The 27,961-nt window shown below is 52.8% G+C and overlaps 1 protein-coding gene across 1 annotated transcript; it reads left to right on the top strand.

Annotated features, from left to right (window-relative positions):
* The first annotated feature begins 4 nt into the window (after positions 1 to 4).
* Positions 5 to 27,826, top strand: LOC146582803 (uncharacterized). The gene is made up of 4 exons (XM_085279680.1): positions 5 to 537; positions 2,513 to 2,590; positions 25,225 to 25,806; positions 26,690 to 27,826. Exons 1-4 carry the CDS (start codon positions 418 to 420, stop codon positions 27,521 to 27,523), a joined length of 1,614 nt encoding a protein of 537 aa, XP_085135806.1. The 5' UTR covers positions 5 to 417; the 3' UTR covers positions 27,524 to 27,826.
* Positions 27,827 to 27,961: the final 135 nt, after the last annotated feature.

Here is a 27,961-nt window from a genome sequence, read left to right as displayed (position 1 = left end):
CACATTTGCAGTACAGTGATACTATAAAACTTAATCACGGTAAGTCTTTCTAACTGTAAACCACATTTACAGTAAAGCTGTTGTTATACTGTAATATATGTTTACAGTAAAGTGGTTGAACTGTAAAACATCACAACAGTAAAGATACTGTAGATCAGTAATTCCAGTAACTTACTGGCAATAGTGAGGCCCCCCCGTGTGGTTCTGGGATCTTTGCTCACCGTTCTCATGATCATTTTGACCCCACGGTCAAAAGACCATCAGTGGTCTTGTATGTCTTCCATTTTCTGATGATTGCTCCCACAGTTGATTTTTTTCACACCAAGCTGCTTGCCTATTGTAGATTCACTCTTCCCAGTCTGGTGTAGGTCTACAATACTTTTCCTGGTGTCCTTCGAAAGCTCTTTGGTCTTGGTCATGGCGGAGTTTGGAGTCGTCCCCGACCTGCAGTTCCAACCTTCCCGACCTGCAGTTCCAACCTTCCCGACCTGTAGTTCCAACGTTCCCGACCTGCAGTTCCAACGTTCCCGACCTGCAGTATGTTAGTTTCTATGTGCAATATTAGTTCTTGTCAATCCTTGTCACTACTGTATGTGTTGACATTGCAATCACCATTTGTCAAATAAAACAAAAGAAATACACAAAGGGGTTACCGCGTATCAGCTTGACTGTGTCATCGGCTATGTGTGAGTACGTGTGCTGTGTAATACCAAAACGTTCACAGACTCGGTTTATAGTACGTACAAGACAAACTTTATTTGGTTTCATGTACAGTCTGGGGTAGTAACAACAGATGTGATCTTTCCGTGACCAACAGTGTACAATTATGTTCGGGAGATCACATTGACAAAATGGAGACATTCACTCAAACACAACCACCGTTCTGACTCCAGGGCTCTCCTGATCGGTGCTAGTACCAACGTGCACCCACACAGGTCCGTTAAGGTGAACCATGCCTGTTGCCGTTATGAAGACAGATGCATCTCCTCTGCATATCGTCAGCCCCCCACGGACCTGATCGGGGCTTCCCGCCCTGCGCGTCTTCACATTAGCTGGAGGTTGAAACCATTGTTTGCTCACAGGGTTAAGAGAAAACCAAAACTTGTCATATTGTAAATCCGGGGCGATGGGGCGTATGTAAAAGTCCACTATCATGGAGCCATCTACCTCATTGTTCACCCCAGTCTGTGGTTCGAGTTTCGTGTACCCAGGCCTTTCCATCACCTCTAGTTCTTCGGCCACCAATCTACCATTCGGTTCTATGAAGTTAGAGGCGATAATGCATACGCCGTGGTCGCGCCGATCGGGGTCCGCGCCGGCAGTGTAGACGACACAGGAGCGTTCGTCCTTGTTAAGGTGCACTCGCAGTTCATCACGTTTAGCTGGGCCTTTTGCAAGCGAGTCCAGGTTGTCGTTCACCACAACGTCGCCTTTTGCCGTAATGTGGTACGTGTCTCCCAAACGCACACTCCCACTGCATGTGGACACTACAATGTCGGTCGGCAATGAGGTGAGGTCACACCCGAGTGAACATGGGTAGGCTTCCGATTTACAGAGGTCGAGGTGGATTCCAAGCTCCACGCGTCCCTTGACGTTAATGTCATCTATAGGAGTATTGCAACCCGTACCTCTCGGGCATACTTTAACGAGGAACACATCACCATCGTATGTCTTGACAGGTACCGCGACCTTCGTGCCCATGGTTTCAGAACAATAGCAGCACTCACACAAGTCAGCAGCTGGCTTTATATTCTTCATCGGCAACACGGCTGTGGGTCGGCGAGAACCGTGTTGTGGGTCGGCGAGGACCGTGCTGTGGGTCGGCGAGGACCAGATTTGCTGTGTGTGTGTGTGTGTGTGTGTGTGTGTGTGTGTGTGTGTGTGTGTGTGTAACATTGGCATTTACTCAGATCCAAGGCAGGCCAAATGTCTGTGATACAACCTACACGCAAAGGACACACATTCACAATATACGGGTACACACGTCTGTTTTATTTCCAAGTGTTTCAGACTTTACAGCGTTTGCAGACCCAGTATCCATCATCCCTGCATTTGGCACAGGTGAATTTCTGACATGTTCTCTTGCACCTGCATGACACAATGGAAGATCTGTGCTGAGAGTCGAGGAAGGTGTGAATGTGTGTCTTTTATATGTACAGGTCAGTCGATGTGTGGCATATAGATACGGCAGGCATTTCTGAAAGTTTTAACACAGAGGTTTGGCCTGCCTTGGATCTGAGCAACTCCGAGTGAGCAAATGTAAATGTGCCAGGCCTCAAGGATAATGGGTGGTTTGCACAACAAAAAACCGGAGGAGAAACAAGCTGACGACCTGTGAAAATCTCAGCATGGGTGATTAACACTTCGGGACTTGCACCAGAAAATAAAAAAGCCAGTAATTCTAGGGGGTGTTGGGTTTAGGGAAGTTACGCAAATTTGCGCAGGTTAGTAAACCTAGTGTTGAAGCAGACCGTGTAATTGATTGTGATTTTTTTCTCGAATATACACACAGGAGACCGCTTCGTCCAGTTCACACCAGTTCACACCAGTTCAAGCACAGGATTCCGCTTCAGTTCCGTTCAACACACAGGTAAGAGTGTTACCTTTCCCACGTTGTCAATCTGTAATGCAGCCAACACGTCTCTCCAGTTGTAATAGAATGTAGGTTTGAAGCAGCACGCCGTGCCTTTAAAGCACACTGTGTAATTGTGATATTCTCCAATGTCGACTTGTGGTATTCCAAGGTCAGGTGACAACTTTATGTTGAAATAGTACACGGGTCCAGCTGGCGGTGGCTCTAGGTACAGTGATTCTGAGCTCAGCATGCGTGACACAGAGCTAGACTGGTTGAACAGCAAACACAATATGCAAGCCGTAGGGCTTGCTCCATATGTGTTCGCGGTGTCGTTGTCACACCTCGCGACGTCGGCGTACGCTTGAGGTGATATCAACGCTCTCAGCGGCCGGCGTTTGCCGTCGGCTGCGCTGACCAGCATGCCTTTGCAGTTATGTGCGTTTGAACAAAATGGCAAACGTTGATCGTTTAACATTTGCAGTAACAGGTCTCTATTGTACGTGTGTCGAACGAGGGCTCTACCCGGTATAGCTCTCTCTGCGAGAGACGCCATCAGGGGCTTGGGGTTCTTAGCCAGCAGTTCCATTATGGTCAGCACCGGAGTGCAGCTTGTGCACAGAGCCGATCCCTGAGTGGAATCACACGCACACGGCTCGGACGCGGCGTGCGTGTCATGAAACAATACTTTGATGTCAGATGGAGAAATGTGTCTGCTTTGCGACACTTTGCGCAGTACACGATGTCTGATCTCCTGTCTATAACGGTCCACTTTGCTCACGTCGCAAACGCGCCGTGTGTCATCCGCCGGGCAGTCCGCCGCAGATCTCGTCTTTGGCCACAACGTGCACATTTCACGACGCTTGCCGCGTGTAGTCTCTCGTGAACATTTGACACAAGGCTCGCCCGCGCTACGCCCGGCCGAGCATCCGGCACAGAGCCAAAGACAGCACACTTTTTCCACAGCATCCTGAAAGGTCGAGCATATCCCGCACACAAAGCGCGACATGACCTCACACGACGTGAAGTGCGGCTGACTTAAGTACCATGTAGGATTGCCTCCTAAACACATGCTGCAAACTCTCACGTTGCAGGGACACCGAAGCTTGACGCCTGCTCTGTGTCTGTCTTTGCTGCTTTTCACCAAGGTCACCCGACACACTAGGCACTTCGAGTCATTGCTGTTGTGTTTTTTGTGTCCGGGTTTACCCAGTCGGCCGCTCCGCGTGTCTTTGTAGCTCGTCGTAGATACGCGCCTGTACAGGTTCGTAGCTTTGCACACAGACCTGACCAGAGCGTCTTTGCGTTTCGTCTCGCAATCTCTCAGCAGCTCTTCTGGAACCCGAGTCGCGGACAACGAAGCGTTTTCGATGGCGAACCGAGGGCTTTGCTGTGCTCTATTCAAAGCACTGTCGCTGGAGCCCATGCCTGTGATAGATGACATGGTCTACGTCCCCGGGGCGGAAGGCTTCCGTCTGACTGAAATGATGTCGGCGGCCCCGTGTTCAGATCACAGGTTCAACTTTGCTCACAGCGTACACGTACTGCTGCAGCGGACCTCCGGTTCGGCAAAGGTACGCTGTCCTTGTGATCAGCGTACAGACGGCAAAGCCGGTGATATAGTGCGACGAGTCGATCACGTGAGACACGACCGGGTCTCCGCGAGAGCAGCAGCATATCGAGCGCGATCCGGAGGCAGGCCGCTGTGGGCCTTCGAGATGAGCCAAGTCGTCACAGCGTACAGATGGATATTGAACCATCGCAGCACGGACTACACCAAGTGTTGCGACGCTGTGGTTGTGTATCAGATACAGAGATCCAAGTGGCTGCCTCCGGGGCTTTACGTGTACAGAAGAAGGCCTACGCACTTTGGCTGCACAGTGGACAGACCCGTAGCTGTGATTGAACAATTCAACCTTAACCGAACAGCCGTCGACCCCGAGCTGCCGAACGCCATAACGATTGACATGTTCCCGGGCTGCGATAACTACAGCGCCATGTACATTGTGACGCGCAAACAGAGTAGGCTCACGCCCGAGTACGGCAATAGGATATTCGGAGAGGCCGCAGCGTTGGGTATCGTGGAGTCGGTGCATCCACCCGGATACATGTCAGCCTCCGAGCGTTACGAAGTGGCCATCAGGACAGAGAGGATGTATGTGTTAGACCTACGGTGGAAGGCGTTCGACACCAGAACGAGATGCGTCCACGCCATACCCAGGATCAAAGGCATGAAAGCCATCTTATGGTCTAACCACAACGGCGATGTACAGAACACAGAATGCAAAGTGTTGAGTTGGCTCTTTGGCCACTCCAACGAATTGCCCTCGGACGTGCAGATGGTAGACTACACTGCCGAAACTCTCGGAGTCCGGTATATACTAGTGGACATGGACACATTCACCGGCGTTTTACCGCAGCCTCCTCGCGCCGGCATGTCGTTTTTCACACACACACATTTCACCGGCGATTTAGCCACAGCTACGGCCGCAATCGGCCACGTTACGGGCCCTAGAAGCAGGATGGGCTCGCCTTGTCAAGGTAAACCGCTCGACGTCTGGTACACGTTACCCTCAATGGGTTCGTGCCATCCAACGCCTTACACTTGTGGCGATAGATACGCAGACGTGAACATAACAGATGAGATGAAGGCAGACTTGATCGAATGGACACTCAAAACAGACGCCGCTGACTGTCAAGGCCTTGCCGTTCAGCACACACTGTATTACCACTGGGAGACCGCTCAGTACAAGATGATGTTGTGTCACACTGTACCAGACGCAGACACTTCGCTTAACATGTTCAGGCTTTGATCGTCGTATTGTGCGATACTCTAAGCTGTCTCCTTCGTTTGGAAATTTGTGTGTGTGTGTGTGTGTGTGTGTGTGTGAATAAATTGCCACTGCTGGGGCTACCATCAGACAAAGACTGAGGTAGTACACCATCAGGCAAAGACTGGGGTAGCACTATACACTATTTATAAAGCACACTATCATCTAGTCCATACTGTTTCACGCTTTGTATTTCAGGACAGTGTCATGGCTCAACAGGATTATGGTGTTACAGAGTGGAAGCGCATTGCCAAAGCGCTGCATTCTGGAGCCTTGCACAACGACATGACTTTCGAAACGACCCAAGACGCTCTCAACCATCTGTACTATTACCAGGAGTCATACATCGCCGCGGTCAGCGGCCATGACCATGGACAGTATCGTGATTTCTGCTACATTCATAAAGACAAACCGTGTCGCACTCATCAATGTCAACTTAAATTGAGTGTGTTTTTTCCCGGGGTAGCCACTGACAATCGATGCGCATTGTGCAATGGCGTGACAATGGCCCCGACCGCCGACGGAACCGTCGCCTACGGGATCGAGAACAGAAGACCGTGGTGTGAGATGTCGGATTTGGAACAGTTGTCTCTGAAACACTTGGAACACTTAGCTGTGTACCACACGCCATATTTTGTGATGTTGTTTCTGGGGTCAGTGAAGAACAAACGACACGTGTTACACAGCGATCAGGCGAGCAGGCAGGAACTGGTGCTTGTCATCTACAGCAAGTACGGGCACGGAGAGACGCCATTGACCTTTCACGATAGACAGAATAAGGATATCACTTTCCTAAAGCTGTGGTGGAGATACACGAACCGACAAAGCTCTAAGGTACTGAATCTCAAGATCCCTTATTATCTTGAAATGCCCAACACCACAACCCACGGCACGTGGAACCCTGTACACGACAAATTTGCAGATAGAACACCGGAGCCCCTCTACTCGTTTGTCAAGAGTGCGTGCATATGCCGCGACGTGTGGTGCGAGGACGACGCGTACAACGCTCCGCTATGTTCGTCTCCGACATTACAAAGCGTCGCACGTGCAAACGACAACTCTGTCGTGTATTCGCTACAGACACCCGTGCCTAAGCTTCACATCAATACAGTCTTGGACGCCACTGTGACAACGTACAACACCAGAGATTGGGAGTCCTTAGGTATGTCGTTGCCGTGTTGCAAACCGCTCGCCCCCAGGCTGGACTCGCTGGTGTTGGAGGAGTCTGTGGACTGCACCGTGCTGTCGCTGCGTGCAATTGTATCACTACACGAGATCTGGATTCCTCTCGAGTCGTGGCTGTCGCCGGAACACTGTAACGACAATCCCATTCTACCCGTGACCAGGCACAGGGTTGCCGCGGGCGTGTTGGGCTGCTTCAGAGATATCTACGAGAAGAACACAGTGCCTCCCAGGCAACTGTATGCTACCCACCGAGACTTGATCAAGACGTTGCTAGTGAACACGCGCACGTGGGACGTCGTGTCTCTATTACCCTATGTCTGTATGAATAAGATGTACAGGGCAGTAAACAGTGCGGCGGACGAGACGAGCCTGAGGAAGGCCTGTTGTGGGATAATGGTGCAGATATTGCTACCCCTCACCGGTGATGTCGAGAGTGCAGTGGACAGTTGGTGGAGTAGTGACGCGTCGGACAGTGCCGATACTATCGAGTCGCAGTTCTTACTCTTGTGCAAAGAAGGCTTCCGTGATCTGAGCACTTGGGACGCGTTACAACCCGAATCGTTTGGCGTCCGATGCATGTCGATAGTGGACGGCGGCTATGTCTGGCTGGGCGACAGCGTGACGGACGACAGCGTTATGAGAGATCGGCTGTCGGAGATCGGCCTGACCGAACCTGTCCGCGTCACCGTCATCGAGATACCACCGAAGCAAACCGTGCCATCTGAAGGATCTCTCACCGCGCCGATCCACAGGCCTGGCACAAGAGTGCTAGAATGTTTCAGAGGACTGGCAAGTGCACTCACAGTGAATGCTATGTGTGTGTCTATGCCCAACGACATGATAATACGCCGACATGAATTCCGTCGTAGCCAAGCTAGTAATAATGCCTACCACGGACCCGGTAAGAGGCCCTTGGCTCCTGACAGCGGCAGCGATCCGCAGGACAACGGCAGCGCTCGACCTAAAATGTCTTATGTTGAAACGCACACCGATGAGCCCATCATCATAGAGCTAATGAACTTTCCCCATAACAACGACACCCACAACATCACATTTCCAAGTATAGGGGACAACGTTGTCCCGAGCGAGCCATGCCATTCCATCAGCTTTTCATTCGACAGCCGCTTGTTCGACACTGGGACCTCGCTGGCGGACGTCGATGATTTAAACGCTGGATATCCGCTGATGGCACACATCGAGGATCTCGATACTATAGACGCTTCCGCGCTGATGCTGCACAACGCCACAAATCATTCCTACGACATCGTTGCTCCAATGCTGAACATGGAGGTAGACGGCGAGGAGGTAGACGCCGAGGAGGTAGACAGCGAGGAGGTAGACGGCGAGGAGGTAGACCCCTACGATGTAACCTCTTTTGATGTCAACACCATGATCTCGAGCTTGTTTCCCAATGTAGCGGCCGACAAAATGCATGTTAGAAATGGCGAAGACTGTGACATATTGGCTTTGAGTAACACAGACAAACGCAAGAAGCAAACGGTGGCGCCACAGTGTGAGCAGATGGGTGGTTGCGATGACACGCCAGCGGGTCCGAGTCATGGAGACGACCAGCCAACCCAGGCCGTACATGACGTCCGACTCGAGAGCCCTGTGAGCGGTGACAGTGCACGGCGCGCCCAAAGAAATCCACTGCCGACAGACGACGCATCGGCGATCGAACTACCTGACAGTGTCCTGTACCCAAGCGAATACACATCGGACGAGCCAGAAGTACTGCGTGCTACAACCGAAGCCGATCTGAGGTTCTTAGATAAAGTGCCAAAATGGAGGTCTAACGGAGTGCAGTACAGTCACCTGAACGATGCACGCTACGGGACGACGCACTCGCCCTACTTCACAATGGCTTTCACGACAGCCTTCGAGATCCAGAAACACAAAGGCTATGCCACTAAGCTAATGCTAAGGAAAACCCCCGACACGCCTCAAACCAACCCCACCGTGGGCTTAGAGAAAGTCGTTTGCACGCACGGTTGCGATGCCAACGCTCAGCAGGCGTCCGATGTTTACAGAACAGCTGTCGAGGATATCAACTCGAACTACATTATGGGCATATACGTATGTTCTAGACTGACGAGAAAATTTACCCGTCCGAAGGAATTCACCTACACACGATCGGATATACCATCGGTGACAATAAACTGCAAGACGGGCGCTAGGGTATACTACGCAGTAGATCTATCGAAGCCACCCGAGCGGGGGTTTCGCTACGTGTGTCTACACGTCAACGAATTCCCGATCGGCATGAGAATAGATTCCATTCTCGACATCAAGAGCACAGAAGCCTTGTACTTGGGCCACGTACTGACTACACAGAACGTCGCCGGGCTTTTGATCCACAGGATTTTCTCCGAAGACGCAGAGTTATTGGAGACTGTACTGGACATGCACACGCGGTTGCAGATACACCCGTTTGTGGCAAGGACATTCGCCTTGCACCTCATGAAGATGCCCTTCACGGACACAGGCGTCACCGGGGCCTTTGTCGGGGAGCATGTGGGCGAATGGAATTTAGGGAGTCCAGACGGATTGGCAAATATGACCGACAGCCAAAAGTGTACGCTGGCGTACCACGTCACCACTTGTCTTATCAAAGCACAAATCCTCACAATGAGTATACTCGGGTTTCCCCTGTTGAGACTACACCCTGGTAGGATATGGAGAGACGGCGCGCGCTTCAAAGTGGATTTGCTGGCATGTCTGCTCGATCACATCACGTCCAAACTGATTTCGCAGGTCTGCGTGCGCAAGAACGCGAAAGAGGACTTTGACAGTCCCATTGCGCCAGTGCCGGGTGGTGTGCGTGCCATCACCGACACGCTCAGAACGTTAGACCTCGACCGATTTGTACCTCAGTGGGAAAACCTGCCCGACGATTACGAAAACGACGTTCCCGATGGCGACATAGAGGTTTTCTATAGTATGTATGAGCAGTTAACACAGCAAGACGTGCGGGACGTGCACATATTGTCTCTCCTGGGTGAATGCGAAACATATCAGCCTTTCACTGTACCGACGGCAAACTGCCGGTCTGCACCGTTTGCGCCGTTTCATGTGCAAATACACAATCAGTACGTCAAGTGGAACAAGGTCATAATAGTCGAACCGGTACAGGCAGCGGACGCTCTGCCACTGCCTACGTTGATCCCACAACATTCATCGAAAAATAAACAACGTTCTTCTTTGACCACACGGCGTCGTTCGACCACAACGAGGATTCCTGCACGTGAGCCCAACGAAACCGCTCCTGCTCAAAGACAGCTTCCTGCGCCAAGACCATCCAAAAGCAGAGCCCCCCGCAGGTCAACAATTTCTACACCGACCCCAGCCGTGTCACAAGCACGAGCATCCCGCCAGAGAGCAGATGCCGTGTCGCTACCACGAACACCACCTTCCCTCGAAACAGAGCAACCTCCCCAACCCGCATCGCCCGTCCCTGACACTGAGCGCAATCATAGCTACGTGCACGCATTGAACTGCGGTGTTGACTATATGAACACACGTCACAGTGTTTATTACGACTGATTTGTCTCCCTGTTCACTTTGACCAGTACATGTATATATGAATGCCAATTTATGCGCGTGCACGCCTGTGTGTTTGCTTTAATGCTTTAATGAGTGCCTCACAGTGTTTATTACGACTGATATTTGTCTCCCTGTTCACTTTGACCAGTACATGTATATATGAATGCCAAGCGCGTGCACGCCTGTGTGTTTGCTTTAATGCTTTAATGAGTGCCACAACTAGTCCCTGCTGCACTGGGTTTCATTTGCTATATATATATATATCCACAAGTGATTTTTATTCTTGTCAATGTGAAAATGAACATGTTCATCTCTGTACATAGGGCAAGGGTTCTTTATTATACACACACAGATTACATTTGCTGTATGTCTACGAGTGTTTGGTTTTTTTTTATTGTACATTCAAGGACCGCTCAGGGCATTGTTGCCCTAATAATAGGTTGGAAATGATTATTGTCAATGTGGAAATAAACATGTTCATCGCTGTACAGAGGGTATGAGTTCTTTGTTATGAACAGAGAGTTTTTCCCGTGGGCTAATAAGATGAAATGTACTTCTTCCACCGAAAGCCATCTCTCCGGTGTCATAAGCAGAGTGTACAAAGCGTTTTCACCGTCGACTTTATTGTCATTAAGGTACACTGTAAATTCTCGGTTCTGCGCTCTTTGCGCAAAGATATGAGCCGCCGTTTTTCGTACCAATATATCTCGTGCCTCGAATGAACATTCTAGCCCCAGGTCCAATAACACCGAAGCGGTGTGAAATCCACAGTACCCGTCGCTTTTCACCGGTTTCACTGCAATGTCATTCAAGCGAAGATATTCCTTCAAGGTGTCACCCACGGGTATCGATCCCCGTGGTGTAGGTTGATCGCTGATGACACACCAACCGCGCTGGGTCAAATGCAACGCACCGTGGGGCCGGTTTACATAGTGCGGATTGAACACGTTGTATTCGCTTCCGTGCGCGATCACTTGGATGTTCAGCCCAAACATACCTCCGACTATAGCCGTTATAGGGACAAACTCACGCTCTCTGTCGCAGATTTCACGCAGTTGCACAATATCGTTGCACACCGAAAGCGTACTGTGTTGACTTGGGAGTCTTTTCACTATCAAATGTACCATAACTGCGAGCGTTTCTGGTGTCCTGGGCTCGCTAGTAGCATGGGACCGTTTAGTCGTGAGCACCCATAACGCTTGTATCAACCATGGATAAATGTTGTCGGCGTTCACGTCGTGGTGGTCCTTGGACCCCCGTACACTGTATGATGTCCGACCTATGTTTGTCATGCAGGGATTGTTTATCACGGGATCGTCATTTACTGTGTACTCCTCTTTGTTCGCAGGGGCCAGCTTCGCCAAGAACGCGTCCTCCTCGTCAAACCCCAGATTCTCGACGCTGTCGACCACAAGTCCCTTGCATACACAGTGTTGTCTTGGTACGACGCCCTGGGACACACTAAGGTTAGCTACACCCATTGTCAACATGTCCACCTCGACGTCAACATCGTGTTGATGTGTAGTCTCCTCACCGGTGGTTGTATTTGAATTTGTCGTCTCGTCGATCGGCTTGTCCGGTGTCGACACGAGACCCTCGTCGACTGATTCTGCAACATCCGTGAAAGTAGTGTCACCGTCCTCCAGTGTGCCACGGAGCGATTCTTCTGTGTCACCGTGGTCCGTACTACTACTGTACACGAATAGCGAATCGCACCACAAATCAAAGTCTCGGACGGTGCCGTCCACCAGCGACGTCGCCACGGGTCTAATTGTGTCTGCGCTCAGTTTGCCCTTAATGCTGCTGTGAAGACCGTACGCTATGTTACCCAGGTACTCGAACTTAGGCCCCGTAGTAGCATCGGCCTCGCGTCGACTGGCTCGACCGTGATGTTCGGCGAACCAACGGTCTCTGCTTTCTATAGCCATCTTCACGGTTGCCGGTAGCAGGGCCGTGCGACGTACGTAAGGCAGCTGTGTCAGCATCTCGGGCACGTAAAGCTGCACCAGTCTGAGGCGGGTGTGTTCGGCGAGCATGTCCCGAAACACCAAGCGCGTGGCCTTTGACATTTCCCCGCTCCTGTACTCCACGACTGAGTCGGCCGCGTCGGAAATGTCAAACGTGCGACACAGGCACTTGTCGGCGTCGGACCCCGACTGTAACAACTTGCTCCGTAACGTCGGGTGAGCGTATATAGCCGATAGATACACCATGAGATACCAAGCCGCGAAATATAACAGTCCTCCCGAAGTAACGCAGACCAAGTCGCACGCAAGAGCCGAGGCGACGGCCTGGCTAGACCGAGACAGCGCCGTGACCCCGCACGCGGCAAAGCTCAGCGCTAAAGTCGAGCTCAAGAGGCGATCGCACGAGCTATCGCCTCGACCTGCAAAGCAGGGCACGAGTCCGCGGTGAAGCGCTTCGACGATCGCCCCTCTGTCGCTCTCCGTCATCACCCCCAACGACACGAGATTCCCCAGTGGACCTAAGAAGTAAACGTCGTAGTGTTTGCGATCCACGTGCCAACACGGGCCTGCTGTCATGGGCAGGAACCGTTGCAGCGTGCGTTCGGGTAGGCCTCTCCAGCCCCTGGCCAACAGTTCAAGTAAGTACGCCGGGCTCGGGGCGACCGGAATGGCCAGCGCTCTAAATAACTGGTAACAAGCCCTGGTGGAATTCACAAACACGGGCCACAACTCCGTCGTGTAGCATTTTCTCCCAGGCGGCTCGAACGTCAGTTGATCTATCGCGTTTTCCGCGACTCTGGGGAAACACAACAGAATGGCTAAAGTCACGTCCTCCGGGTCTTGCGCTCTGGCTTCCATGGCAATCGGAGCCACGTCCATCACATCCACTGCAGTGGATATGTCGGCGTATAACTCTTTCGTTACCTTATCTGTGCGACGCGACAGCTTCTCGCCAGTGGAGTATCTAGCGTTTGCGCGTATTTTACTCTCGAGCTCGTGGTCGGGTTCGTATGCTTGACTGGACGACGGCGGCGGCGGCGGCGGCGGCAGCGGCGATTCGTCGGACATCTCGCGTGCTCTTGTAGATACGTGGTCATTTGCGAACATAACCACCAGGGCCTCTGCGTCCTGTTGCTCTTGAGGCTTGTACACATGGTATCCCACGGAATGCGCCACCGTAGCCAGGGCCCAGTTTTTTAAGTTTTCATCATCGGACCCGGGGCACTCTCCAAAGTTTATGCCGTACAGAATCCAACATAATTCTATCACGGCTTCGTTTCGCACAAGCCAATCGCCTTCCCCAGACGCTTCTACGGCGGCACACTCTATTAGAAACGCACAGGAGGCCAGAAGACGAGCTCTGCACAGTCGACACTTTACCTTCGCTATAGCAACCTCTGCTACGCGGACAGCATGCACAGCGGACCAAGGCGTGTAACCCGACAGTCTCATTGAGCGGAGCACGAGGCGTGTGATCGCCGTGTGCTCGTTGCCGCACGCGTCTCCACAATCACGCAGATGCGTGAACATCGGGCATCCTCTGGCGTCTTTGGCAACGCATTTGTAGTCGTAGAATTCTTGCGCCCAACCTAACTTGAGATCGTTGTTAGTGTCCAGTGTGTCCTTGCATTCCTTCACCCAGCTCGATCGCAAGATCACATGCAGCACGGGAGCCAGCATGGCATCGCATGCGAACGCACCGAACAAATCCACGGCCCAGGATAAATTGTCAGTGTCCGCCAAGTAGTCGCGAATCAAGCCTAGCAATCCGTCGTCGTTCTTCTGCTCTATCACCATTCTGTTAAGCTCGGGCAGAGCGATGCATGCCAAATACGCGCCCCGTAGCCGTAGAATCGAACGCAAGCATTCCTCGGGCGATGACAACCAGGTGCCGTTGGGTGGTATGTCTTGTAGATGTATGTCCCCTTTCAATTCAACCACAGTGCTGTCCGCCACGTACCACACGGCCGTGGTGGATGACTTCGCCACTGCCTCACCAGAAGCGTGCTCGCTGATCCCCGCATCTACGTAGGGTACCATGGCTCCGGCTGTGGCTTGGTCCAACGACACGCATATCGCCCCACCTTTCCATTCGTAAAACCCTTGTCGTATCGGTTCTTTGCATACTTCACAATCCACATCATCATCATCATCATCCTCCTTTGGCCCTTTAGGTATATCCAACACCAAGTAGTCACACTGACTGTCCATGATATCGTTGCCTTAAACAATCACATATACTACAACAGAGGGGTTATTAGTACATGTCGGTAACGTGATCTCCAGTACCGCTCGCACTTCCACTCACAGGGCGCGTTTCCACTGCGGCATTTCGGTCAGTGGAATTGAACGCAACCCTGAGTTTTCACCAATTTGCGTATCTGACACACAAGCAAATGTCTCTCGTGTAACAGCGTCTTGGCAGAGAGCGATCCCACACCAACTAACGTGTCTAGTACCGCGAGGTCGCTCCGAACGTCCAAGTACAGGTCAGACATGTGAGAATCCGAGGCGCATTGTTTCGCATCCAGGTCCAGTCTCTGTCGCATGTCTTCCAGCAGTACTTCGAGATCCTCTTTGTGAACACCCTGGTCCCGGGGAACGCGTGTCAATTTGAGGTTCAGAGCGTTCAGTTTCTCAGCGCAGTAATCAGCCACAGAGCGCGGCGCCAGGCGCTTCGACCTGTCGATTATGCGGCGTATGTACGCTCTGGCTTCACACCAGGGTTCTCCGTGTTCAACACCGGGTCTTCCCTCGGTGTAATTCAACAGTTCCATCACCGTGATGTCTTTGGACACCTTCGCGCACATTTCGCGCCAAACTTGTATGTATCGCACATACAGATCAGCGTATCTGTCTAATATCAACCTGAGCGCATCTGCGTCGTTGTAGCAGATGTTCAGGGCATCGTGTACCGCGGCGATGTCAGCCGTCGTAGACTCGCCGTAGGACTTTGGCGAGCAGGCAGCTCTCGTCGCGGATAAGCGTACCATTTCTCGAACTAGGTTATTGCGACCTAAGGCCGCCTGCACCATGTAGTACAGACGCTCATCGCTACAGTCTACTTTGAGCTCGGGGTATCTCTCCAAGACTTTCTTGAAACCCGCCATGAGTTCCGAAACGGTTTTCGTGTAGTTGTCTAACGTCCTCCTGTACTTTTCAGCCGATGATTTGCAGTGAGCATCGTAGGCCTTACACCGGTGGCACGCTACTTCGTCGTTTGACTTGCGCTCTCTGTGGTAGCTAGAGGTGTTATGTAAATCGGCTGGTGGCCACTTAGCAGGCTGCCACGCGATCTCAACGTCCCGATCCACACTTTTGTCCGGCTGATGATGCAGTTCGGATGGCGAGATGGTCATGGTTACGTCGCTGTCGCTGTCATCAAAATTGAGAAACGGTCCGCTTGCGTTTGGCTGCCCGTGTGATTCAGCTGAACTCATATCATCATCGTCATCATAATCATAATCACAATCATCACCAACATCAACATCATGAGCAGACCCTTGGTTGCTAAATGTCATAGACTCTTCGCATTCCGGCGATTGTCCGTCTGTTATTGACACTGCAGTTTCCTCAACCGCCAATTTGTATTTATGAAACACAGCATCAATTGCACTAGACAGCAAGGGTCGCAGCGACCCGGAGTAGTCGAAATCAGCATGTCGCTTCCAAAGAGAAGCGGAGACGCCAGGTTCGGTCATGATGGTAGCGATAACCTGCCGGAGGACAGGAAACACAACTCTGTGATCATTCACAACGGCAGACCCCACAAACGGCCGCCTCGTATGCATGATAAATACATAACGTATGTGTACACGTGCCTAAAGCGAGGCAAGCTACAGCTTGTCGACAAAGAGTTGTCACATTTGTTTGGATCAAATAACACCGTGTACCCTAAGCTAGATCCCATCTGGATGGCGAGGTTTCTAACTAGATGCAAAATATTTTACGATGACTATGTCAGCAAACACATACGCTCGTCTAGCTCCGTGCTCTCTAGCGACGGATTGCTGCTGTACGAAGCGAGAACGGCCCGCAGCACCCACACCGTGGCGGATGACCGCGGGCGCATTGTGCGACTTCACAACTTTGCAGATCCTTACGAAACCAGAGAATTATCGTGTGAAGAATGCGCTCGTTTTGAGGAGAGCACAGTCCTGTTTGACAATGCGGCGTTTGTGAAGCGTGCCGATCGAGCGGTTTTGTCTCTGGTCCTATGTGACGGCTCGCATCGGTCCCTTCACGAGCCGTCTGTCGGTATCTCGTGGGATGCGTATTTCACAGTGAAGGAAAAAGACATACGTGGATTGGAAATGGATTCTGAGTTCGTGTACACCGCAGACGGCGTGTGTCTGTATATGATGGTGGCCTCGTGGAACACGTCGGTGTGTTTGGTGTTTGACAGCTCTTGTCGAACCGATACAATTCGGACACTGTGCGCTTTGGCCCTAGGCGATCCGGAGCTCGGGAGCGCTTTCACGCTGCGGTGCAACATACCAGAAGGAGTACGAGATTTGGACCTGAGAAGCATACAACCGTTGCGGGCTGCCGACAACACCCTAGTTAAGCCAAACATAGGGCACGTCGATCAATGTCGGCGTGGGGATGCGTCGAGTGTACAGAGAGGCCTTATGTGTTTAGAGGAAATGGTCAGGGTGCCGGCGGGATTCTCGATCGTAGCCGAAAACGAGCTAGTTGTAGTGTTGAGACACATACTACGAGACGCTGTCATCGTCGTGCCCAAGGACACTTGTTTGGAAACGAACCGGACCGCAGACTGCCCTGATTCTGTCGTACCCGAGGGTTGTGTAACGGAATGGTTTTCGTGTAATTACTCTTCGTTTGTGATACGCAGAGGAGTCACGGGCGTGCCTCCGCTTGCTATATCCACTGCGCAGATGAGCGGTGACGCTCCCACGTGTACCAACGGCACATCGGCTAAAGTGGCAACGCTACGCGTGTTCCCAGCTACACCTTCCAATCGTGTAGCACCAACAACACGCCGTGGGTTTCGCGGTTATGCGTTTGACCACGCGGTGTGCCTGTTGCCAGGCTCTATGTCAATTGTAACCCAGAAACGATTGGAGATTCCCAGTTGCATTGCTATCATGTATTCAATTCTTGCGTTCAGAGGCCTGACTCTGAACGACAACACAGAGTTGTCAAACACTCCGACTGGTCTTCTCTTTGCCTGGAATGTAGAGTTAGACGAAGCTAAAGTTATCACGGCGACTTATCTGTCGTTATCCGACTCGTTTGTCCTGCCTACCGACAGTACGTTTGAACTAAGGGTGGAATCGCACGGGAGCTTGATGAAACTACGCAAGATGCTATCCGCTAACCCCAGGCCTTTGGTTTCGACCGTGAGACTGCATGTGCCGGGTACCGAAAGACCAATGGCACCTGACATAGAGCAAGGTTTGCTCGACGCACAAGAAGCACTGTACTTTGAAGGCAAAGAAAACGGAGACGCTACTACTACTACTACTACTACTACTACTACTACTACTACTACTACTACTACTGCTGCCACTGCTGCTGCTGCTGCTGCTGCTGCTATAACGGCCGAACACGCTCAGGGGGCAACGGATCGCGATGAGGACAGAGCGTCGGATCGCGTTCTGCCTTTGACAACAACAAAGCTGAGATTTGGATCGCACATGATTCCGACGGGACACTGTGTGTTATTTGGCCATGGTGTTGATGACAGCAAGTGCTTTGCACGTGTGACCGTTGGTGTACGCACATTGGGTCTTTTGAACGTAAAGATATTGAGAGCGTGTGGGGTGTTTCACAAGAAGCACGGGAGCGGGAGAGCTGTGCTCCACATACCTCGGACAAAGGGGGTCGTTCCAAGACCCAAATGGCTGGGTGAAGACACGGTGTTAAGCGACGACCTGTGTGTGATCGAACTCAACGGGAGTCGCGCCGACGGCCTACCGGCTCCGTTGATGGAGCAAACGGGTTTCTTCTTTCAACTAAATTATTCCCCGTCATCCCCGTACGAGCGGGCGCAACAGACCGCATCGGAATGCCCGGAGGTGACGATGTCCAGGATCGAACAAGCTATATGCAGCGACACCGCCAGAGGCTACGAGGAACAAAGACTCGTACGCCTATTCAAGTCTGCGCACGCGAAATACGAACAATGTCTATTTGACGTAGAGACGGAAGAATGCGACGATCCGTCGGCGTGTCGACGAGAGACGATGTCATGGATCGTGGCGGCTAAGAGACGAAAACCTCCGGGGGTGCGCGAGGAGAAAGCCGTCATAGGAGACGGTGAGTTTTTCCCTTTGATCCACGTCGCCGTGGACTCGGACCGCGACAGGATCGAGGAAGAGGAGCTGCTATCGTCTCCTCTAGCCGAATACAAACTCCACCTGTCCCGTAAGTCCCAACCGGGACGGCACGCGATGGCCCGAGCCGACAGATCCGTGGGCGAGTGCGGTTGCGCGTACGAGGCCTGTTTGGACGAGGCCGTGTTACTCGGACACTGCGTCAGGGTGACCGAAACGGCGGGCGCTAAAAGGAACTTCGACGTCAGTGCGTGTTTGACGTGTTTCTACAGATCGGTGCATCCCTGCGTGCCCGACATGAAAGTAGGGGACATCGTGCTCGATTACGAATTCGTGGTGCACGGTAGAGGCCGGCTTCATCCAGTGTATGCGCTTCTTAGTCATTTGGCTCAGAGTTGCAGGGTCAACTGCCTTCCCTCGTATAGACTGATAATCCTGAGTAGGCACAGGGGGGCGTCGGTATGGACCAGGGGCACGGACGAGACAAACTCTCGCATGTTGCGAGCCAACACGGTGGGCGCTTTCCTATGCGCCCAAGATCACAGATTGGCCACGCTACTCGCGAGATGTTGCAACCCGACGCCTTTGCTCTGCTCGGAATTCTACAACGGCTGCGGCCTATTGCCTCGCGGGGACGAAGAAGAGCTGCTTCGGGCAGCGTATTCCAGAACCCTAGGACCGGTGTTTGAATTTGAACAGGTCGACGCTTTCCCGGGGAAAGTCACCACTAGCTTGGGCGCGTGGCGTTTTCTGCGACTGACGACGAAATCCTCAGATGTCAAGCGGTTCCCGGGTATAACTGTTGTGGACGGCCACACCGTGGCGTTCGCCTCGGAGTCGCCGTTGTTCTACCTCAAAGGCGAGGGTCCTTTGGTGCAACACTTGGAATCGGTCGCGGTGATAGTGGACAGTAGCTCGCAGTACAGGACGGACGTACTGAGAAACGAGACACCCGACTGGCCAGATCCTACTGTCATACAAGACCCCATAAGACGTAGGCCTAAACACGCCGTCCTCGACGAGATGTTCATGCGGAACGGTTACAGGGACCCGTTGGAGGTATCTAGTGTGGAGCGAAGAGCGTGGTCTTCGCTCGTATGCGCGCAATGGACTTTTGTCAAGCGCCGCGACCGCGGCGGTGTGGAACGCGACTGGGAAAACGAGTATCCTGTATCTCAGAGCCTAGTCAGCGTAGGACCTAAGGACTCAGGTGTTGCTGCTATCAGATGGCTATGCGGAGCGCCACCTGAGCGTTTTTGCAACGGAGTGGCAGCGTTGCAATCCGAGGGCAGCGCGCTGGATCGCATCGAGTTACATTCCGAGATGGCTCGGCTCAAAGACCCGCTCGTGTGGCGAGGCTTCGACATCTTGTGTTCGCGCGTGATGGCCTGTCCTGCCGAAAAGCTGTGGTCCACGGGTCTCTGTACAGTATCGAACCACGCGCTGGATGCGTTCGACGAAAGATCCACGGTTCCCGCGGCGCACCTCGTAACGATAGTACACTCGAACGAATGGTACGCCCGTCCTTTGGGCACCGGCGACACGGCCGTCGAGTCTAGCCTTCTGTTTTCTGACGCGCAGGTTTGTTCAGCCGCGGAATTCGTTCACGCTTTGGCTCGTGTGATGCTTTCCGGGACCGTGCACGAAGAACTGGAGATTAGGTGCTTTCGCCAGGGAGTTTACGCGTACATTCAACGCTCTGTGGCTTGGTTCGCCAGAGCCGCGGGGCCGTTTAGGTCCCGTAACGTGACCGTGTTTACACCAGAAGCCGAGCGTGGCACCAAGCCGTGGACGCATACCCTCCCCGCGGGGGTGGATGTTTTGAAGTCCAGCAGAAGCAGTTACATCGTATCTTGTACGTCTCAGTGCGCCGAGAGATCGGACGTGAAAGCGATGCTCGCTAACGGTGTGGCAACCGAGAGGGTGAACAGCTTCGGTAACCTAGTGTTGCACGCGGATCGCAAAAGCGTACAGCTCTCACGGCAACAGAGAGAAGCCGGACTGCATGTAGCTGTCGAGACTCTCTACTGTGACAACGCATCGCACGGCGCCGAAACCGGCGACGACTTGGACCGAGTGTACATTTACTGCGATCGTTCACTGAAGCGTTTTTGTGAATTCCACAATGTGCCTAAGGGGATACGGGGACCTGAACTGTGGGCCAGACCTATACCCTGGTCTAAGACCAACCCGTCGGCTTTTTGTTTCAAAGTATCTCAGTTGAAATACAGATGGGAGTCTGGGCTCGATGAGCCCACGCAGGTTCCCGTTCGCGACGCCGGCGCTGTCCATTCTCAGTACGAGACGCAAATACACAGGTGGCAACGGTGCGCCTCGGACGGCATGCTCGTCCCCAAAAAAGCTAGGTTTTGGTATTCGGTAGATCACAAAAGATCTTTCGCGAGAACGACTGAGCGCTCTTCGGTCAGCGAAGGCGAATCGTGTGAAAGCGAGGACTCCGACGGTCGCCCTCGGGCAGACCCGAGGCCCGAGGACTCGGATTCGGTGACGTTGGGCTGCGAGTGGTACGACGAGGCTGCAGCTGGTGTGCTGGTACTCAATTCTCACATTGCCATCGAGTTTACATACGCTACCCCTGCCACCGAGGGACACGTGTTCTTCGACCCCGTCCACAATAAGGATTACGCGGGAGTAGTGCAGTTGCAGGAGGACGGGAAGTTGATCAAGTTCTACAAGCCGTACAACTACAGATCTCTCACCTGCGACTTGTACACCGTTCTGATGTACGGATGCGGGCTAACGCCGGTGTTTGCGAAGGAGAGTGGGATCGCGCACTCGGATGCCGCGGCTGACAATGTGCTGAATCTAGCCCTGTGCGCCGTGGCGGTATCCCATCACATAACACCAATGGCCCGCACCCCGTGCAGAACCGTCGCAGTTGTTACGCCGGGAGGTCGCGAGCAAGCCCTAGCAATCGCCAGAGACATTAACCGTGTCGTCGTGGTGACAACGCCTCGTATTAAGCGAAGGGGAATAATTGCGGCGTACTCCTTCAAGCGGCTACCCGAAACGCTAGAGACTGAATTCAGAAACGTGGCTCTCCCTAGGGCTATAACGGCAAGGTTCAGCAACTGTCCGTGCCCCACGGATTTCCTATGCCGTGTCGGCGTGTCTCTGTACAGCAAACTGATGCAACATTGGCCGCATCTCGCCAAACGAGGTGACGTGAAACACCCTACGACTTCGCGAGACCCGAGATGGATGGGCCTGAGTTTGTGTCTCGCCGAGTGGGAGAGGAAACTGTCGATAGCGGACAAGTTGGCTCCGGGGGCGATAGAGTGTGCGCTTCGAACGCTCCGTCGACCACGCTAGAGCTTTACGACATGGCCTGTCGAGGCAGAATAACGGGAACGATCGACCCCAGGCTGATAGATTTCACCTCGTCCTACAGCGAACCCAAGTCCTCCGCGCGTACTCCGGAGCAACCGACGGATAAACAAGTCGGCGAGTACACGCTGTGGCTTACGATCCAAGCGCTAGAGAGATCTCACTTCATGCTGTCGAATCAAGCTCAACCGATCACGTTGTCGGCGGCCGTGGACGTCTACAGAGCTTTACTGCGGGACTTTGTGACTTGCTCTATAGAGGAGACCGTGGCAACGCTGGACCTGTTACAGGGCTTTTTCATAATAATGCTACGGTATCCGTTCATGCCAGAACTGTCGGTGGACACCAAAGAGTGCCCCGAGTGCTATTTTGAAACCGAGATCACGATGGACTCGTGGGAGCAAGTCAGGAGGCAGATTTCCTGTTGTCACTTCACGCTCAGACACGAACACATACCTTACGCGCGGGACGAGGCGCGACAAGCGAACGTGAATTTTCACATCGACGGAAACGGCGAAATGTGCCGCCTGGGACCTCGTAGAACCATGTTCATAAATCAGGGAGCCGACGAGACGAATGAGGGCGAGCGCGTCGCGAACCCGGGCAAGTTCGTCGAGCAGATAGCGATGCTTAAGAGACGAGACGAAACGATTAAACAGAAGACGATGGGCAAAGAAATATTCCATCAGCTTTGCTTGCACACTCGAACTCTCCGGGAACTCGAGACGCCTCGGTATCTGAGCGCCTATCCCATCGCGTCGCTGTACAGGTTTTACGGCTCGCTGAACAGAAGCAGACAGAGAGCGCAGCTGCTCTCGGACCACTACGCACTGACACCCGTGGACAGGACCGCGGTGTCCGTGAAAACGGAGGACCTCCGCATGAATCTAAAGTCCATCTCGACGACCGGCAACAACGACAAGCTACTGTCGTACGTGTGCATGGCGATGATAGGACCCCTGCGTAGATACAACCCCAGGTACGGATGCGTGGCCGACAGAGTCGTGCTATTCAAACACCTGACGGCGTCCGGCTTTCCCGTGGAAAGCGCCTCGATGCTGGTGAAGAACGTGCTATCGGTGAAGCGCTCGCTCATGGTCGAGTCGACCCTGGACGCGGCCCTGGAGTTGCAATTGCGAAAAACGCTAAATCCTACAAACTATAACAGAAAGGTGTCGGCTCTGATCTGGTTATTCTCGCACATCGCGGCGTATTGCACGCTTCGTCAGCTGGACCATGGACACGTGCGCATGGGGGACTCGCCCGACGAGATGGACGCCGACGGAATCTACGTGTTCGACCAAGACCACGTCGGGATTAGAGTGTCCGGCGGAACGCCGGCCGCAGCAGCAGGCGATCGACGCTCAGTGCCCTGGGCCTCGGCCTACATGCCCTTCTCACGCATTCTGGAACTGCTTGCGTTGCGGGATTGCGCTAAAGAAAGACTTTGTTGACAAGATATCGATGTCAGAACCCGAACATTGTTACGATACACTCGTTCAATGCGGCTACATGCCTCTGACCGTTTTGGTGAACATGAGATGGAAACGAGACGTGTTGGAGAAACACAACGCGGCGCTGGCGGAAGACCACGCCGTTCACATCGAAGACCTTAGGCGCGAGTACGAAGAATCGAGACAGTCGAGACGGAGGCGCAAACCTTCGACCGAGCGAATGAAAAACACCGTGAAGTGGAAAAGGCCGGTGTCGGCTGCCAAAACGCCTAGAAGACGGCCAAAGAAGAGGACGGGCCGATGCGGCCCGTGAGCCCCACGGATTTTGCCGTTGTGCATACCACCCCAATATGTGTACATACTGTGTGCATGTCTAAGGGTGGAATTGTTGTTTGTTGTACTGTATAACATGTATATGAACATGTATATGAATCTAATGGTGATGACAATAAAGACAACAAAGAAAGTAAAAGACACCAGTCTGTGTTCATGACACGATGCTTTATTTTTTTTGGGGTTTTTTTTGCTCACTCGCTCACACATCGGGTAAACATCATAACGTAACATGACATTACATAACATACGGCGTAAACTCTAACACGGCGTGTGTAGGTCGAGCATCCGACGCGTAACTGTCACTTTCTGTCCAACTCGCTCGCCCTCGTCCTCGTAGTATCCTCCGTAACACGGGCCTTTTCGTTTTCTCGACGAGAGCCTTTTGGTTTGCCGCTCGGTAGCACGGTCGGAGACGGATCCTTTCTCCGCGGTCTCCTCCGTGTGCTGTGAGCGTGGGTCGTTGCATTGTCCGCCATCTGCGAGGTCTCTGTCGTCCATCTCTTGCTGTAATACTGCGTTTGAAATGTACGTATCCAAGATCGCGCTGACCGCGGTAGGTAGCCTCTTTCGCTTGTCCGGGTTCGTCAGATGCACTCTCTTGGCGAACGCCGCGTCGTTGGCGTGACGATGCACGTGCGTGGATAAAGTGGACCACTGATTGTGCTTAGTTGTAGTTTTGTCAAAGAACATGATCACCAGATTTCTGTTGTCGAACATAGTACCCAATACACGATGCTTTAAATACGGGAAAAGGCAGAGGGAGACCATGGCCACCATCGTGTAGAACCCGGTGCGACTTGCGTGCTTGTCATTGTATTTGCCGGCCAGTTTTCTCATGAACCGGTTGATTTTACCTTCTTTGCAATCGAAGAGAGTCGACACGGCCACGGCGTTGCCGAACGCCGCGTCGCGAATTACGCTCAGATGTTCCCTCGAGCACCTCAGCGGAAAGGCAGACCTAAATGCTACCTCTTTGGCAAGGGACAGGGTAATGGCCATCCAGGGCGAGCACAACACTCCGATAGAGGTGCTGGTTGACCCTCTATCGTAATGTACATGGCGGTACTCGTCGGAAAACTCCCGGGTCAATAGCGTGGCGAAAAGCGCCACCGTCACCGGCAACGAAGCCGTCAAAATCATCTGGTTCAGGTCCGTGTTACGAGGCGGCGCTGTGTTCTGTCCGGACGTGTACTCCAGGCCTCCGTATCCCAATTCCAGGCTGAGGTCCCTGGACGGCATGTGGTACGAGGCTCTGAATTCCACTTGCGGTTTGCGGAACACCAGCAGTTGTTCGACGGGGCACTCTGGCGGAGGCAACCTCTTACGTTTCGTCCAGTCCACCATGTCGCGCACCAAGGTACACCCCGGGCCGGAGCACACGTGTCTACTACAGTGATCGTGACACACGTGTCCTAGGGCCTCGCTGCTGCTGAACGTGCATGCGTTTTCGACGCAATAGCTCACCCACTGGGGATCGTCTATTAACCCCATAGGTAGGAGATTCGCACCCGGATCCCTCGATCCCATCGCCGTCTTCTGTGTGTCTGCCCTTCTTTTCCTGTCCTTTTTTCCTCCTGTCTTGTGTCACGATTCCTCTGTGACCGTTGCATGCACGTTCGCCGCGATTGCGATGACGCGCAGTTGGTTCTGATCGCACTTTGTCCGTGTGTTTTTGTGCTTTCGTTACAGGCGAGTAGGGGCCAGAGCGCCGATCTGATCTTGGTAGACGAGGTGGGATTCGTCAGCTCCAAAGTGCTACTAGCCGTTCTCCCCAATATAGCGTTCAGGGGACGTAAACAAGTGCACATCACCAGTCACGTCAACAACACCCCTTGGTTGAATAAAGTAGCAGACATCCGAGGGGACGACGGGGAACCCGCCTATCACGTTGTATCGCAGAGCTTCAAATGTAAACACCACGCCAGGGACCCGGACTCCACCTGCGTTTGCATGGGAATCTACTGTCCACAGCACATTTCCGTAGACAGCCATCTGAAGCAACTGATGAACATAATTGTGCCTAGGGGCTTCGAGAGCGAGGTGACGGGTAGCAGCAGCACGTCCTCTTCGGACACCAAGAGCGACACGACTACTCCGTTCGAGGCTTGTATCATAAACAAGTTCCTATCCAGCAACTGCGTGGAGTTGGAACGCATGGTCCAGAGTAGCGTGGCCAGGGCCTACATATGCATGGACCCCACGTTCGGCGGAGGCTCCAAGTCCTGCGCCGGAGTGTGCTGCGCCGTGGAGCTAAGCGGCGGACAATTGGCGGTGAGTGCGGTCGTCTGCTGACAAGCCCGACACGAGCAGTTCGTCGAACACGTAGTCGTAATCCACCTTAGCCCATTGTTGTTGTCGTCGTCGCGAGTCTCCCTGTGTGTCGCCCTGAGGCAAGTCGTCCGCGTGGAGGTCTAGCAGTGTACAAATGTAAGCGGTCACCCTGGCCTCCGATTGTAACGTCAGCGAGGTTTCGGTATCCGCAGTAGAGCACGACACCATGTCCATCACCTGAGCCCACGTTCCGCACGTACACTCTAAACCTGCCAATCTCATCATCCACCCCGTGATGGCGGTGGAAATGATTACGTGCAGATCGCGTCGCCCCCGCTCTCCCTGACTTTGTAACACAGCCATGTATCTCAGAGCACCGCCGCGGATGCCTTCTACGGACGCGAAAGACGCCAATGTCATATTGTCGTAACTGAGAAAATTACATTGGGCTATGCAAACGTGCACGAACCGCTTAGGCACTCTGTTGCCCAACGCCAGGGTTATAACGTCCGACAGCGTACAAGGCACGGTGGGCCTGACGAGCTCCGCGGCGTGACGGTGCTGCGCCTTGTACGTAGACGCCAATTTGTCAATCACTAGGATCCTGGCAGGGGAGTACGAGACCAGTTGAGCATACATGGTCTTAAGTTGTCCCAAGTCCATGTTAGAGTAGAACGTCATGTTGCGGCGGTAGGCGGTGAACACGATCATGAATTCGTAGTGCGATATCACATAGTCCCACGGAGCAGCGAGCAACTGGCGGATGTCTCTTCTGCACATCTCACACGTATCGCAAAACATTGTGTGTCCGCAATCTACTCAGACCGACAATGATGTGTGTGTGTCGATGTCCTTTTCTTTTTCTTTTTCTTTTCCCTTACAGGTGGTGGGCTTAGAGGAGTTGGAAATAGCGGACCTGGATCAAGTGACTCGCGTGTACTCGGCTCTGCTGTGCGCTCACGTCAGGCTATTGAAGGTGCTCATGCCCAGAGTCATGTGGAAGGAAGTTCCTGTGGTTATAGTATTCGAACAAAACACGTACGTCAACGCACTCGTGGACGTGAAGAACCTGATGGAACAATCGCTGTTGGGTTCGGGGTCTTTGATCAAATTCTACAGCAAATGGTCTCACGTCAACAACAAATACATGCTCGGGAAACACGTCAGCGCCAAGACCAAACTCGACATGGTGCTCAGCGCGGTCTCCGGCATATGCAAGGGTGCGCTTTGTTACTGCGACACCGTGATGTCTCTAGGCTGGGCCGTGCTTTCCGAGGCCACGAAGAAGACCAACGCTGTAGAAATGACTATGGGCTACACCAAGGGTGCCGGTTCCAGCAACCGAATGGGTTCGACTATGAACGTGGGCATGTACAAGCGATCTCGCAGGGGTGGCAATCTCCCCACAGCTATCACCTCGAGCGTGCTGGAGTCGCACGATGTGATATCGTTACCGGATCACAGGTTGACGGACAAAATGCACGCGGAGCAGGGCAAGTTGCTACTGGGTAAACTGAGAGAGGAAATGTCCATGGTCACCATAACAAAATCACAGAAGGGCTTGGATGTCGTGAGCACGGGCGGCAAAAGGTCCGTGGACGGTCAGTACACCAGAGACGACATGATTTCAGCTTTCCTTTTGTTGTGTCACACCAGAGAAGAGTTACAACAAGGGGGCGAAATGGTCCGTGTGCAGGGCGAAGTGTATTACAGGTGAACGATAGACTGTGTGAACCTTTTGTTGTTGTAGAGTATAGGAATCACACTGCCTAATTCATATGTCACATCGAAATAAAACGCTCGTTGAGCACATCGGTCGGTCTTGTTGTGTGGTTTGTTTGTTTTTTGTTTGGTTTTTTTTTTTGCTTGTGTGTCTGACTGTAGGTCGGGGATCCGAACTACCCCAACCCCGAACTACCTAGGTCGGGGTTGGGGAGGGGAGGGGGAGTATTTTATTAAGACTCATATATTCCGAACGGCAAAGACAGTAATAGGAGCCACAAGTATCACACGTTAACAATAACCTCGGTGAATCGACAGCGAACGATATGACAACGTTACGCCTTTCGTGTTTTTGCCGTGTTGCGATGTTACTGTGCGCCTTGTCCCTAGCTACGGCTCTCATTACAAGAGGTATGTAGTCACTTGCAATGTT

The sequence above is a fragment of the Mchenga conophoros genome, linkage group LG1 (genome assembly GCF_057382185.1).
Source record: "Mchenga conophoros isolate Kocher_MC1m ecotype Shallow Benthic linkage group LG1, M_conophoros_male_GT1.1, whole genome shotgun sequence".
Taxonomy (NCBI): domain Eukaryota; kingdom Metazoa; phylum Chordata; class Actinopteri; order Cichliformes; family Cichlidae; genus Mchenga; species Mchenga conophoros.
This window is presented reverse-complemented; position numbering and strand designations above follow the sequence as displayed.

Coding starts and splice junctions, on each gene's coding strand:
- LOC146582803 (XM_085279680.1), top strand. CDS start 418: ATGGCGGAGTTTGGAGTCGTCCCCGACCTGCAGTTCCAACCTTCCCGA. Junction 2,591..25,224: donor CAGTTCCGTTCAACACACAG/GTAAGAGTGTTA, acceptor CTTTCGTTACAG/GCGAGTAGGGGCCAGAGCGC. Junction 25,807..26,689: donor TAAGCGGCGGACAATTGGCG/GTGAGTGCGGTC, acceptor TTTCCCTTACAG/GTGGTGGGCTTAGAGGAGTT.